Here is a 15,270-nt window from a genome sequence, read left to right on the forward strand (position 1 = left end):
GTCTTATGAATAGAGTATGGTCTCCTTGGCTTTGTTTGTATCCCAACTTCAGCATGGCTTTGGTAAATTTTCCAAACCAAGCTCTCCGTGATTGTTTCAACCCATATAGAACTTTGTTTAACTTGCATACCATAGCATTTTTTTTTTTTTTTGTTGAACTCAATCCTAGTGGTACTTCCATATAGATTCTTTCCTCTAGATCTCCATGTAGATAAGACATTTTTCACATCAAATTGCTGTAATTTCCAACTAAAGTTAGTTGCTAGGGATAGCAATATCCTTATGGTATTCATTTTTGCAACTGGAGCAAAGGTTTTAAGATAATCAACACCATAGGTTTGGGTATAACCCTTAGCAACCAAACTTATTTTATATCTTTCTAATAACCCATCTAAGTTGTATTTCACTGTGAATATCCACCTACACCCCACTGGCTTCTTCCCTTTATGCAGCCTTACTAGATCCCATGTCCTATTCTTTTCAAGTGCCTGTATCTCGACCCTCATAGCATCCCTCCAATTCTCATTGCTTAATGCCTAAGATACTGTTTTTGGTATGGGAATTGAGCTAATGTTGGGGCTTTATGACTAGAAGACAATTTTTTATAAGACATGAATAGGTGCATGGGGTGTTTTGTGCAAGTTCTATTTCCTTTGCGAGTAGCAATAGGTAGGTCACTATCACTTGAGTTAGATATCATCAAGAAGTTCAATTTCATTAGGAGAGATGGAAGTAGAAGTGGTTACCTCATTATGCTCAATGTCAGGACCAAGTGTTGATTAAGATGCCTGAGCAAGTGCTGAAGGAGCAGTTGGTCTCTTTCTTCTTGAGTATTCTTGAGTATACTTGAAGCGGATGGTGTTCAGGTTCCAGAACTAAAACTTCTTGTATCTATTCTTGAGGCTTAGATGCAGGTTGTAATGATGTAACAGTAGGTTGTATGTGCTGAATAGAGGAAGGTAATAAGGAAGGAAACTCAAGAAGAAATAGATCTCTATCATTTTCCTCAGTTATTAAGGTCTCCCCCCCGAAGAGAATTCTGAACAAAATATTGATTTTGTTCAGCAAATATAACATCTATTGATACAAAAAATCTTTTGGTTGGCGGATGAAAACATTTATACCCTTTTTGAGTAAGTGAATATCCCACAAAAAAAACATCTAAGAGCTCTAGGATCAAGTTTTCCCCTTTGTTGAGAGTGTAAATGAACAAATGCTACACACCTAAATATTCTAAGTATAAGACCATTAGAGATTGGAACTTGTGGAAAGAATTGAGACAGCAATTGGAGAGGACTTTGAGAATTTAGATTCCTTGATGGCAGTCGATTTACGAGATAGAGTAGCAGTTAAGATAGCTTCCCCCCGATACTATTTTGGAACATTCCTTTAAAATAAGAGAGCTCTAGTGATACTTAGAAGATGTCCATTCTTTATTTCAACCACCCCATTTTGTTGTTAAGTATTCACATAAGAGGACTCATGAATTATGCCTCTTGCTTGGAAATAGGAAGTAAGGAATTGATTGAAATAGTCCTTAGCATTATCAGATCGTATTCATTTGATCTCAACATTGAATTGAGTTCTTACCATATTATAGAAAATAATAACTATAGAACTCACTTCAGATTTGTTCTTTAAAAGATAAATCCAAGTGGCACGAGTACAATCATCAATAAATGACATAAACTACAGAGCCCCAATGATATTAGGAATAGGAGATGGACACCAAATGTCACTATGTATAAGAGCAAAGGGAAAAGGACTTCTTTTCATATTAATAGGAAATAATGTCCTCTTATGTTTTGCAAATTCACATATGTCACACTAAAAGTCTTCTCCACCTAATCCTTTGAACAATAAAGGATACATTATCTTAAGAACATTAAAAGATGGATGACCAAGACATAGGTGTTGAAGCCAAATCCTTTCTCTACGTGACTATGAGGAATCAGTCATATAGGACATTGGAGAGAACTTAACTACCTTGGTCTCCTATCCACTTTGTTCCTCAAAGATAATAAACACCTTCTTTCTCTTCAGCCACTTTGTTCCTTAAGATAATAGAGACCTTCTTTCTCTTTAGCCACTTTGTTCCTCAAGATAATAGAGACCTTCTTTCTCTTTAGCATGTCCAATCATCCTCCTTGTCCCTGCTCCTAAATTTCACAATGAGAAGGATGAAAAATCACCCTACAATTAGAATATGTGGTGAGTTTCTGAATTGAAACAAGGTTAGAAAAAAACTTAAAGTACAAGCAAAGCATTTTTTAAGGTAAGAGATTCACTGATATACACATCTCCTTGAATTGCTACTGTAGCGGTTGTACCATCACCTGTGATAATTTTTCTGTTACTAAGACAAGGGGTATACGAAATAAATTTTTTGGAGGAATAGGTCATATGATCTATGGCCCCTAAATCATTAATCAAGGCACTTGAGAAAGTAGTATATGAGGCATTTAGTGCAAGAGAGAAGGAAGAAATACCTTAAAAAGTTAGTACAAGTACCTAAACCAATAGGTTTCTCTAATAATCCAATTAATTGTCTCAGTTTTGTAATTTCTTCCATATTAAACTCAGTTGTCAATAATTTTGAAGAATCCATTTCTCAGTTGTGTGTTTGCAACATAGGCCTCCTCATGCCTCTTCTATTTGCCTAATGTCCCTTTACTCTCAACTTGTGGCTTTCCATGTAACTTCTAGCATTTGTCTATAGTATGTCTAAGCTTCTTGCAATAAGTACACCACAATAGATCTTTGTTTGACTAAGACCTATCTAGAGTTCTTTTAGCCTCACCCCCTTGGCGTTCAGCATTAGAATCCTACATGGGTACCCTTCTTGTCATTAGTGCAGAATTTTCCACTGTAGGAGTTTCAAGCATGACTCCTCTCCTTCCTTCCTCAGCATGGACAATATCTAGAGTCTCATATAGGGATGTCAAGTCCTCTTTCCAAAGTATCTGTACTCTCATTGTATCAAACTCAATGTTTAGACCAGCAAAAAAATTCATAAATCCTGCCTTCTTCAACAAACCTTTTTAGTAGAGCTGCATCCTCATTGCAAGTCATTTTGATACACTGATAGTGATCTATTTCCTGCCACAAAGTTTGGAAGAGATTGGAATATTTAGTGATTGATCAGTTTCCTTGCTTTGTTGCAGAGATTTTTGTTTTAATCTCATAAATCTGAGTTGCATCTCAAACTTTAGAATAAGTTTGCTTGACTGCATCCCAAATTTCTTTAGTTGTACTTAGAACATAACACTATCACTTATTTCAGGAAACATTGAATTCCAAAACCAAGACATTACCATAGAATCTTCTTCATCCCAAGCTTCAAATGTAGGGTCTCCTTGTTTAAGTCCAATACCGAGTAAATGGATCAGCTTGCCTCTCCCTTTTAGAAATGTGCGAACCAATTGAGACCACTTCAAATAATTCTTACCATTTAGTCTATAGGCTACCTAGATGTTCTACAATTCTTCGGTTGGAGTAGTGCTCTTGTTCTCCCCACTAACAGTTGTTGTAACTGGTGCTTTAGATGCACCACTCGATTCTATTGCAGTAGACATTGCTTCCAGATGAATTGCACTTGATCTCTCAGGTCACAAGATTGCTAGGCTCAAGGTCACGACAGACCAAAGTATCAACTTCCTAGAAATAGAATGCCTATGGCTCTGATACCATGTTAGGATTTAACAAGGAAAAACTATCTTATTTCTAGCACAATAGACTAACTATATATACAGTTTAGGAGAAGAAACTACCCACTTCCTTAAAATAAGGAACCACTATTTAACCACCTAATTTGAAACAAAACACAAATTAAAGAACATAATTCAACCCACTACTAGATAAAAATAATTGAAAAACAACCCACAACTATAGGAAACAAACAATAACCCATAAATCTGATAATTCTAAAAAATATTCCTCATTTCCCGACAATTATAGATCATGATGTATACTATAAAAATGATCTAGAAGGTGTACCAAACCAAACAGTTTGATAACAAGTATCTAGAAAAGAAAGGTACTAGATTACGAATCTGACAAGAGAGTTATCGAGGAATTGAGAATTAAAATGGGAGAGAGTGTGGAAGATATTTGGGAGGGAGAGAGAGATCAGAATGGAGGCAAAGACAGATTTAGAGAGAATTGGGAAGAAACTAATTTCCAAATTCATTCAACATGTCCATTTATGTGCTCAGATTAGTTATTTATACTGATCCAGTAGTTTGGGCACCAAAAACAGTTAGCACCGTGCCCATGTGTGCTTGCAAGTGGCTACAGCATGCTGGAACATTCTACCAGCTATGCTAAATGGAAATTCAAATCCTAGTAGCCCAATTACACATTTATTTATTATAATCAACTAGCTATCATAACAATCCCGACCCCTTAAAGTATTTCTTGTCCGCAAGAAATATGTAGTAAGCTTGCAGCATTGGAAAATTGCTGAAGAAGCTCCGGCAAGCACTCCCAAGTATTGTTGTCAGAGTGAAGGGAGGACCATTGAACCTAACACCTAGATCAGAGGAACTCCATTGCGTTGTATGACAATTCTGTCCACAATGGTAGTTGGCACAGTGTCTGGAGGTACTTCTCCCACTATAGGAGGTAATTTTGGGGTAGATCTTAGTTTGCCCACTGCCTTCTTGAGAAGAGAGACGTGGAAGATAGGGTGTATCCTTGCTTCTTTAGGTAGCTGCAACCGGTAAGCTACTGCTCCTATTTTCTCCAAGATTTTGAATGGACCATCATAATACTTGGGGTTCGACTTAGATATGGTTTGTTTGGTTAGTGCCCTGAAATGTTGCTAGCTGAGCTTCAAGTATACTTCATCCCCCACTGAGAATTCTCGTTCACTCCTCCTTAGATCTGCTAGTTGTTTCATCCTATTCTTAGCCTTGGCCAACTCTTCTTTTACCATTCTTAGTACCTCTTGTCTCTATTGTAAATAGGCCTCAATTGCTACGACTGTTGTGTGGCCTCCTAGGGCAGGAAGTAAGTCTGGCTTGTAACCATAAAGGGCCTCAAAAGGGGTCATCTTGATTGAGTTGTGGAAGCTTGAATTGTACCACCACTAGAGGGAAGCTAGATCCTCATGCCTTAAAGTGTGTTCATTGGATATTCTTCTACACAAAAAGGTTATCGATGCTATCACCCTCCTTCAAAAAAAAAAATTTGTATATGTAGACGTGACCTTTGTTGAGAGAGAGTCCTAATTTAAATCCTCTAATACTCAAGAACAAAATCTAACCTTGACCAATAGGGATTCTCCTTTAATTCTCTTTAACTATCATCTATCACCTTCCTTGAACCCATCTTCTAATTTGAAGGATTCAGTAAGTGTGACACCAGAGAAAGTTTCACCATCTACTCCCCGTCCACTACAAGTATATTCAAGGAGAAAGAAACCTGAATCTAATCCTATGCAAGCCCCAGCATCCACTGCAAGTCCTACTAGTCCTAAAATCTCCCCAGACAAAAGTGACATTGACAATTTTGCCACCATTTCAGAGCCATCTCCAAGTATCTTATCAACCAACCCTCTTGATAATAGCTCTGTAAAACCTATTGAATCCACACTCGAGACAGATACATATGACCTGGATTGGCCCATTGCACTTAGAAAAGGAACTAGAACCTGTACCAAACATTCTTTACACCTATTTCTTTCCTTTTTTAAGCTATCATCTACCCATAGAGCCTTTTTTACCAGCCTACATACTATTCATATCCCAAGAAATTTTTCTAAAGCTATAGGAAATAAGAATTGAAAGGATGCCATGGAGGTTGAGATGGTAGCCCTAGAAAAAAAATCAGACATGGGATTTGGTGAAATTGCCTAAGGAAAAACATCTAGTGGGTTGAAAATGGGTCTATACTATGAAATATAAGTCTGATCGGTCTCTAGATCGGTACAAGGCGAGATTGGTTGCCAAGAGGTATACAAAAGTGTATGGGGTGGACTATTTGGACACATTTGCACCAGTGGCAAAGCTGAATATAGTTAAAGTTCTCCTTTCTTTGGCTACTAACCTAAATTGGCAACTGCATCAATTTGATGTCAAAAATGCATTTTTGCATGGGAATCTAGAGGAGGTATATATAGAAATGTCACCAGGTTATGGGACAACCACACAAGAACCAATTGTATGCAAACTAAAAAAGGCTTTGTATGGACTGAAACAATCCTCACGGGCTTGGTTTGGCAGATTTACAAGCGTAATGATTAGCATGGGATATAGGCAAAACCAAGGAGACCATACACTTTTTATTCAACACTCAATCACAGGGGGAGTGACAGTGCTTATTGTGTGCGTGGATGATATTGTTGTTACCAGCAATAATGAGGAAGGTATGACCCAACTGAAGGAGTGTTTGGTGAAGGAATTCGAGATCAAAGATTTGGGGAGATTAAAATATTTTTTGGAAATAGAGGTGGCTCATTCAAAAGAAGGCATATTCATTTCCCAACAAAAATATACAGTGGATCTCCTAAATGAAACCGAATTGCTAGGTTGCAAGGCAGTTGAAACCCCTATTAACCTGAATCATAGGCTAGGAGAGGCTTTGGAGGACAGTATGGTTGACAAAGGGGCTTATCAGAGGCTAGTAGGGAAATTGATATATCTGGCCCATATTCAGCCAGATATAGCCTATGTTGTTAGGGGTGGTCAATCAGTTTATGCACTACCCAAAAGAAAGTCATCTCAAAGCTATGTACAGAATACTTCACTATCTAAAGGGAGCACCTAGGAGGGGCATTTTATTCAAGAAAGGAGAAGCCATGACACTTGAGGCATACACAAATATTGACTATGCAGGATCTGTTGTAGATAGAAGATCAACTTCTGGTTATTGTACCATGTTGGTAGGCAATTTGGTAACATGAAGAAGCAAAAAACAAAACGTGGTTGCTAGGTCAAGTGCTAAGGCGGAATTTCGATCCATGGCTCTAGGTATGTGTGAATTATTGTGGCTAAAAATTTTACTAAATGATCTCATGATTGAATGAACCACACCTATGAAGCTCTATTGTGATAACAAGTCGGTAATCAGTATCTCTCATAATCTAGTTCAACACAAGTTACATGACCAGACAAAGCATGTTGAACTAGACAAACACTTCATAAAGGAAAAATTGGATGGTGGACTTGTATGCACACCCTACATTTCATCACATGATCAGTTAGCAGACATGCTAACCAAAGGCCTGCCTGCAGCCATGTTCAGAAGAATGATAAGCAAGATTGGAATGCAAGATATTCACACCCAATCTAAGGAGGGGGGGGGGGGTGTCGACAATTAGGTCCTAATCTCGGGCAAGATCAGTGTTGATTGATTGATTAATTATGATTGTATATATTTCCTAAATTAGGATTGTATCTTCTAGATCTATATTAGTATATATTTCCTTAATTTGTTGTATCCTAAAAGATGTATATTTCCTAATCTAGGTTTAGAAAGCTGTCATGACCTTAGAAGTAATAAAGGGGCATTATTGTAATAGAGTATAATAGTTAGTTAGAGATATTTTACAAGTTGTTAGAAGCACATGGGTGCTGTTAGGATATTGTTAGAAATTAGTTAAACATCTAGCTATGCCTATAAAAAGGTCAATTGTAAGAGGAGAAGGATATGCTTGAATTGATAATTGAAATCTGATTCTCTCTCTACAATTTCTCTACAATCTCCCTCTCATTTCTCTATTCTGCTCTCCCTCATTTTCTCTCTAATTTCTCCCCCATTCTTCTCCAATTTTCCCTCTAATACATTCTGCTCTTAACCTTAATTCAATCGGATCTTTCCGATTGTCCATTTCAGTCCGTCATGAACCTAGGTTCATGACAAATGGTATCAGAACATGTTCCTCGACTATGATTTCAATCTATTCTAGACAGAATTGAGGCAAATATAGTGATATTGGCGAACTGTCGAAGAGCTTCAACAGAATCGATCGACCAACAATTTCGATCCGATTCATAAGGAACCAAGGAGAGATCGTCACCAAGCAAGGCGTCCCTCAGAACTGATTGAGGCTACTTTGGAGGACAGCTTCGGAGCCGATCGAGTTACAGGAAGCGATTGGGTAAGCGAAGCTGCAGGTGATCACGGCTTGTGATCTGAAAGAGTTGTTTGATTTTCTTGGAGGCGTCGATAGCAGCTTAGTCGGATTTGGAACCAATGGTTTGGAGGCTGAACTGAGCCTATGATCCACGGCCATTGAATCTCGGAATTGATTCCGATGCACGAGGAAGGTAGTGCTGGCTCGGATCTGAAGGAGAAGTAGAGGATTGGCTCACGGCTAAGACTCTAGTTATCTTGTCCGGAATCGAAGACGAGCAAGCCAGGAGGATTTGTGACTAGAGCGAACGACTGGTACGGTAGATCTGCTGAAGTGGGCGACGTGGACAGCACCAAAGGCAACGCCAACTGAGGAGCATTCGCGATTGGTGTGGGAGTTCGTCAAAAGTGGTGACACAAACAACCAGGAGGGCCAGCGACAACAGAAACGGTGGTGTTGGTCGGTGATTGGGCGGTAGCTGGCACTGGAAAGTGTTAATCTCCGAGCAAGCGAGCACCCTCAATTCGGAATTGGAAGGCGTAGTAGGTGAGTGACCCTCAGCCAATAATTTCGGTAATTATTATACGAAGAGGAAGGCAGACAGCCGAGGCCAAAAGAAGAGGCGCGGCTGGGAAGATCGCTGCACCATTTCAATTCCAACAAGCAGTGAAGGCATGAAGTAGACTTAGATCCAGGTGATCTAGAAGCTTTAGCTATCGCGAGCAGATAGCGAGCAAGTCTAGAGGGTGCGCGTTAGTCGATTCTGATTGGGCGATGAATTCCGACACTCGCTGGGAGGGGAAGTAGGTCAGGCGAGTCTTCCTACCAATTCTTGGTGGCGAGTGCAAGGATCCTCAGGCTGTGACTGCTTCATTCCAACGCTTCATGACTAATTTCTTATCATTCATAGGCAACATTCCGACAGCTCTCGATTTCAAGTTTGAAGGCAAGATCAGATTCAGCTACCATTCTGGTCGGCGTTTCCGACGCGATTCCAACAAGTATAGAGACTGCTGGTAACAGGTGAGTTAAGAGGATGTTTATCCATTGTGTTAATCAGCTCTAAGTGGCAACTCAGTTACAGATCAGAGTGGTGCAACGGATTCGGCGGATTCTGTGTGAGAAGTGGATTCTTCCAGCTTATCCAGCTAGTTGATTGTGGGTGCTTGAGGCTGTGAGCAAAGGGAAACAAAGATTAATTTTGGCTTTGAATTTTGGGTTAACTTGTTTGAAGAAGAGCAGTATGTGGTCTTCAAAGTATGCTGATTGTGAAAAATCAGCTAAGGGGAGCAGTGCGTGGGAGCTTCAATTGCAGCAGAAGAATGTTTATTTTCCAGCTGAGATGGAGCTTCAATGGCAGCCAAAGAAGGCTGCATTTTCAATTGGCAGCAACAAGGAACATAAGAAGGGGATCAGCCAATTGGACAAAGGAACTAGCAGTAGGTTTGATGAAGAGTGCAAGGAATTCGGTCGAATGTTTCGCGAGAAGTTGCAAGAATTTGCAATGATACTATCTAAAAAGTATCATTACAACTTCCCCATCGAATACTTCGATGATTATGAAGGAAGTTTCAACAAGGAGGAATTCCTTGGAGCGGAGCAGCCGAAGAAGGAGACAAGATTACGAACATCCGATTCACTGCCTACTCTAGACTTTGGGTAGAAAAAGAAGCATTCTGATAGGGCAACAGATCAAAAGGAGCCTTCAGATCTTTTTGAAGAAGAAATAATACCCCAAGATGCATCTACTAAAAGGCTCCAAGGAAATATTAGGGAAGCAATTGATGAAGTGATAGAAGAGGCCAAAGCCAACTTCGTTACTCCCAGTAGCTAGTGCAGGGGCGGAAGGGTTTGGGACTGCTCCAGATCAGAAGTTTGTGGAAAATGGGACAGCATTGGATCAGACAAATCAGACTAAAGAACCAGCCATCGGTGTGGATGATGATGCTGAAGCCTTTCCTCATATTTTAGACTTATCGAAATTTGAGGAACAATCACATTTGGAACAAAATATGGATTTGACTTGGGTTAAAATAGGCAACGAGAAGGTGAAGACAGCACTAGCTGGAGGAAAACTAAGGGATATAGCGGAAGGAATCGAAGGGTTTGCTGAAGAAAACAAAACTATCGCTGCTGTGTTGGTTTTTGCTCCTACTAGAAAATCCAAGTTGCTGTCTACCGTATGGAAGGATGAATCATTGGCTGAAATGGAAGTTACAGCAACTCCTAATGCTAATGCTCACAAACAGCTTTGGTACGAGTATCCAAGGCAAATCTGCAATCCTCCATTGCTGCAATTTCAGGATGTTGCTGGAAGTTTTGCAGTAGAATATGGCTGTGGGATGGATGGAAATGAAATTACAGCAGCTAAGAATTCATGCTGACCTTACTTATTGGTATGGGACGGGGATGAACTATCAAAGTCAGTCAAGGACATAGTTAATTCTTCCTTTAAACTCCAAGTTTCAACTGTTAACCATATCAGGTCGGGTGTGGCAGATCATGTTCTTCAATGGAAGGCCGAATTTGATTAGACAACTATAGAAGGAGGTGGTTGTCTTGGGCTTGAATTCGACAAAGTTTCTTCTATGGAAGTTTTGGGGCAACTTAGGCCTGAAGCAATGGCTTGAATCTGATTGATCTTAGGCACTTAAGAACGAGGAAGAAGAAGAGGCCTAGAAGGAGAAAGAAAGAAAGGAAGATCAATCAGATAGAAAAGGCGGGAATTGGATGAAGCAATGGCTACTTGTTGCAAGTTCTTGGAGACAAGAACTCTCTCAAGAAGGGGGGAATTGTCATGACCTTAGGAGTAATAAAGGGGTATTATTGTAATAGAGTATAATAGTTAATTAGAAATATTTTACAAGTTGTTAGAAGCACATGGGTGCTGTTAGGATACTGTTAGAAATTAGTTAAACACCTAGCTATGCCTATAGAAAGGCTAATTGCAAGAGGAGAAGGATATGCTTGAATTGATAATTGAAATCTGATTCTCTCTCTACAATTTCTCTACAATCTCCCTCTCATTTATCTATTCTGCTCTCCCTCATTTTCTCTCTAATTTCTCCCCCATTCTTCTCCAATTTTCCCTCTAATACATTCTGCTCTTAACCTTAATTCAATCGGATCTTTCCGATTGTCCATTTCAATCCGTCATGAACCCTAGTTTCATGACAAAAGCTTTCCTAAGATAGTCTTTGGCAACTTCCTAATCTTGTAAGGAAGTCTGTATAAATCATATTATGTTTTCTTATTTCTATTATTTGAATTCATTTCGAGTGAGAGAGTGTGTGAGATTGGCATTGAATTGAAAGGATCCTAGTGCTCCTAATCCTAACAACAACTTATCAGAATGACTCCAATCAAATTTAATAAACACAAACTAATAGATTGCACCAAAAAAAGGCATAATAAGTTTCTTACAAAAATGGTGTGGCGACTTGGAGGTTAGAGTTCTCAAATTCTTGATAGCAGTTACCCAACATACAGAGGTGTTATACATGGAAGTCTCACTCCTTGTATTCTAAAATAATGGACTACCATGAATTGAGAGTCCTCCCATCATGGTTTGGACCTTTGTGATAATTTTGGTTCTATCATGTTCAATTAAGTGTACTGCAACCAATCAATACCTAGGGTCAATTTCTTCAATGGTTAATGCAACCCATTATATAATATATTGTTGCATGTGTAATAGTCCATCAAAATGAAATGTCCATTTCTGCACAAGATTAGATCAAATACCTAGTGAACAGCATCTCTTGTGCAAAAAAGCTAATCCATGATCAGAGCTAGCAGCATCTATTTACCAATCAAAAACATGCTCATACCATGTAAAATAACAAACAAAAGAGAGAATTTTGATCAAAACATGTTCTATGTATTCAATAAAGCTTCAGTATAATCCAACAACTCACTGAGAAAGAAGTTCTCTTGGGAAATAAAATTGAAGACTAAAAAAATCCTATTGATTGTCGACGTGGGCATGTTCCGTCAAGTGGGTACATAAACCCTAAGCTTCTTTTTATTTGTTGCTTTTCAATCCTCTGGATGACGAAATCTTGGTGTCTCTACCTAAACTTTTTTTTTCTTTTTTTTCTTAAGTTCTCATATAGCCAGCCCCCTGGTGACATGAAGTCCACTGACTTCCATCAAACCCTACAGAAATACCCAACCAGGTACTGTTTTGAAACCCTATAGTCATATCTTATTGGATCAACAAACCCTTAAAATCCCATTGCTTCATATACGCAGAAGCTTACAGTCGCAACATGAAGATGACAAGCCATTTTTAATTCTACCCCACATCAAGCCCTAAGCCCTAATTACGAAATTCCTTCTTTCTCAAAACCATTAATAAGTAACAAATCACGGAATCACAAACAGTATTTCAAACGTAGAAGTCCACTAAAACCCTAGAAAGTGGAGAAGGGATTGTGAGTGTTAAAGAGAGTCTTTGATGACAAACTCACCACTGCTATCCGAAAGGCCGCACTCCATTGCCGTATATTATGCCAAAGAAAGAGATTCTTGAAGCCAGCAGAAAATCCCCCAAAACTCGAAGCAGGAATAGTTGATGAGTGGTCGAGCAAAGACCAAAAGATGAAGCTTTACGGAAGCAGAAGCAAAGGAGCAATCCCACTTAGGGCTCAATCAAAGTCGCCATTCTATTAAATGGACAGAGAAGAATACGACCAGTACAGAGACGGGAGAAGAAGTGAGAAAGAAAGGAGAGAATCTTGGCAGCAGGGGAGAGAGAAGAAGGGAACAACGAACCACGTCGTTTTATGTTGAATTATTATTATTATTATTATTTATATAAAAAATTATTTTTTTTAATAACTCAAGTTCCGAGTTTCGCCCAACTAATTCTGAAAACAGGCAGCCTTCTCTCTCGATTTGCCCATCGAGTAAACTCAGATACGATCACAACCTATACACACATAAAGCATGACATTAAATTCACATTTTCATATGAGACAAAAACCACCACAAGAATTTAGTCTCTGATACTCTCTGTATAATTTCACATGCTTTACCGCTAAATCATGCCCCGTGAGAGCGTATAAAAAAAATTATTGACTGATTATTGTTAGGGTAAGGATAGGTAGGTAGGTAGAAATCCACCTACCATTTAAATTTAAACCCTTCCAATTCCAATTTATATATATTGACTTTGTTAAGAATTATGAGGTGATTAGACAAAAAAAAAAAAAAAAAGATTGAGAATGAGAAAAAGAAAGATGTAAAGCTTGGAGATGGGATTTATGGATTTCTTTTAGTTATGAAAGCTAACAATGCCATCAACATTAATTAAAGAGAATCCTTGCAAGCTTGAAAGAACATATATACAAGATTGTTAGTCTAGAACAACAATAGAAATAGAGATAAGAGTAGATAAATCTATAAATATGAATGATGATGTTAGAAAATCATACCATTAATGTTCAGATTGAGAATATCACGATGGTTGAGTTGTTCAGATCTTCAAATTTGTAAGATAAAGGTTAGTTTGGCTGGAGCACCTCTTGAATGGCACAATGAGACTCAAGTAAGTAACGAACTAAAGCAAATCAATTAACTAAAAGAAAGTCAAGACAAAATTTGAAAATCTGGTAGAAATATGAGTTTGAGAGTTTTCGGGTTTCTTGTTTGTTTTGCACGTTCAATATGAACTTTCTCTCTCTTACATTTTTCTTTTATTTCTTTCATTTTGCTTGGTAAAAAAAAAAAAGCGATCTCTTTTATAAAGTTCTAGCCGTCAGCACTTAATCGTACGTTATTAATGGGATACCCCCTTGATTGATATTGGGTAGAGGTTGAGAATAGAGTGGAATTGGTTGAGAAATATCTTTTATTGTTGACTCTACTACCATATCAGTTGATAAATAAATTATAGATTAACCACGCATCGGACTTCTTAATAATGTGGATGTCTGGTACTATTAATGAGGTTGAAAATACTTTCACTTCTTAAATAATTTTGAATGTGTAAATATTTAGATAGGTTCTTGTAAATATTATAGATATATTTATAAGGAGATAGGAAGATAAATTGTGGTTTTGAATAGACAAGGCCATGAGTACCCACGTCCAAATTTAAGGTGTGAAGGAACTCCTGATGTTGCTACAAAAACTTATTGAGATTCTTTGGTATGTTTGACTCCGTTAGGGTTAGGGGTGAGTATTTAGTTAAGTTTTAACCAATTTGATTACAAAATCGAAAAAAAAAAAGAACTTATAAAATGTTATTTTTTTAATTAATCAATTAACTAATTTAACCAATATTTCAAATTAACCATTTTTTTTTTTATCAAAATCTTGATAATTTTGAACTGTCCAAATAAATGCGTTTCAACAAGCATTAACAGCATTCATTCAAAGTTTTAATTGGATTCCTCTAAACCCATATTCACCCCCTTTTCTCTCTAGGGCTTTTACAACAAAATCAAAATCAATGAGTAAAATAAAAATTAGAACAAAATCTTTAAAAGGATTGTGAGAACAGTGAGAGATTGTTGGAGATGAAGGTGTCAGACGAGACTATGAGAAAGACGAGCAAAATGGAAAGATATTCATATATTTCCTTAAAATGATTCTAAGACCAAAGAAAGATCGCCAAAGATGAAGGCATCGGACAATAAGGCAATGAGAGAGATAATGAGAGCGTTGGACAATAAGACATCAGAGAGATAATGAGAGCAATGACCAAAAGGTGGTCAGATGGTGGATGAATGATAGTGAGATTGACGGTTAGGTCATGAAGGTAAGAGAGATAAGAGCAAAGTAAAGAAAAGAGAGATTATATCTGGAAACAAGAAGAGAAAAGTTAGGGTTAGGGTTCTTAGGAGCCTGTTTATATTAAGAGCCTATATGTAGTTAAATTATAAAAATAAGGATATTGGTCTAAGGGTATTAATAGCTCGGTTAATTCTGTTTTTAACCAATTTTTTTAAATAATTGAATCGAAAATCAATTTTTTTTTAAAAAAATCAATAATTGAATTGAATTGTATTAGTCAAATAATCGAAAGTAAAAATCAAATAAGGTGAGTTGGGTTAGGAAATTCATTTTTTTTTTCAAATAGTGCTCACCACTAGTTAAAGTGGTTTAATCTTGGGTTAACCCTTTTTATCTAAAAAAAAAAAAAAGTAAAGAAAAGAAGTTAGGGGTTGTTAAAATTGTTTTCAATT

The 15,270-nt window shown here is 37.7% G+C and overlaps 1 protein-coding gene and 1 long non-coding RNA gene across 4 annotated transcripts in view; both read right to left on the reverse strand.

Annotated features, from left to right (window-relative positions):
* LOC127807602 (protein EMSY-LIKE 3-like) overlaps positions 1-12,845 on the reverse strand; it is a 39,964-nt gene extending 27,119 nt beyond the window's left edge. For 2 of the 3 annotated variants that reach the window (XM_052345608.1, XM_052345615.1), the window contains exon 1: positions 12,550-12,844. In XM_052345608.1, coding sequence (XP_052201568.1) covers positions 12,550-12,577 — 28 coding nt within the window. In that variant the 5' untranslated portion in view covers positions 12,578-12,844. Of the gene's footprint in view, positions 1-12,549 lie in introns of all 3 variants that reach the window. The other variant, XM_052345603.1, reaches the window with a different exon arrangement.
* Positions 6,056-12,543, reverse strand: LOC127807620 (uncharacterized). Its single transcript, XR_008024763.1, has 2 exons — positions 11,239-12,543; positions 6,056-7,848 (listed from the first exon to the last, which is right to left on the reverse strand). It is a non-coding gene; the product is annotated as an uncharacterized LOC127807620 (long non-coding RNA).
* Positions 12,846-15,270: the final 2,425 nt, after the last annotated feature.

Source organism: Diospyros lotus, chromosome 1, assembly GCF_014633365.1.
Source record: "Diospyros lotus cultivar Yz01 chromosome 1, ASM1463336v1, whole genome shotgun sequence".
Classification (NCBI taxonomy): Eukaryota; Viridiplantae; Streptophyta; class Magnoliopsida; order Ericales; family Ebenaceae; genus Diospyros; species Diospyros lotus.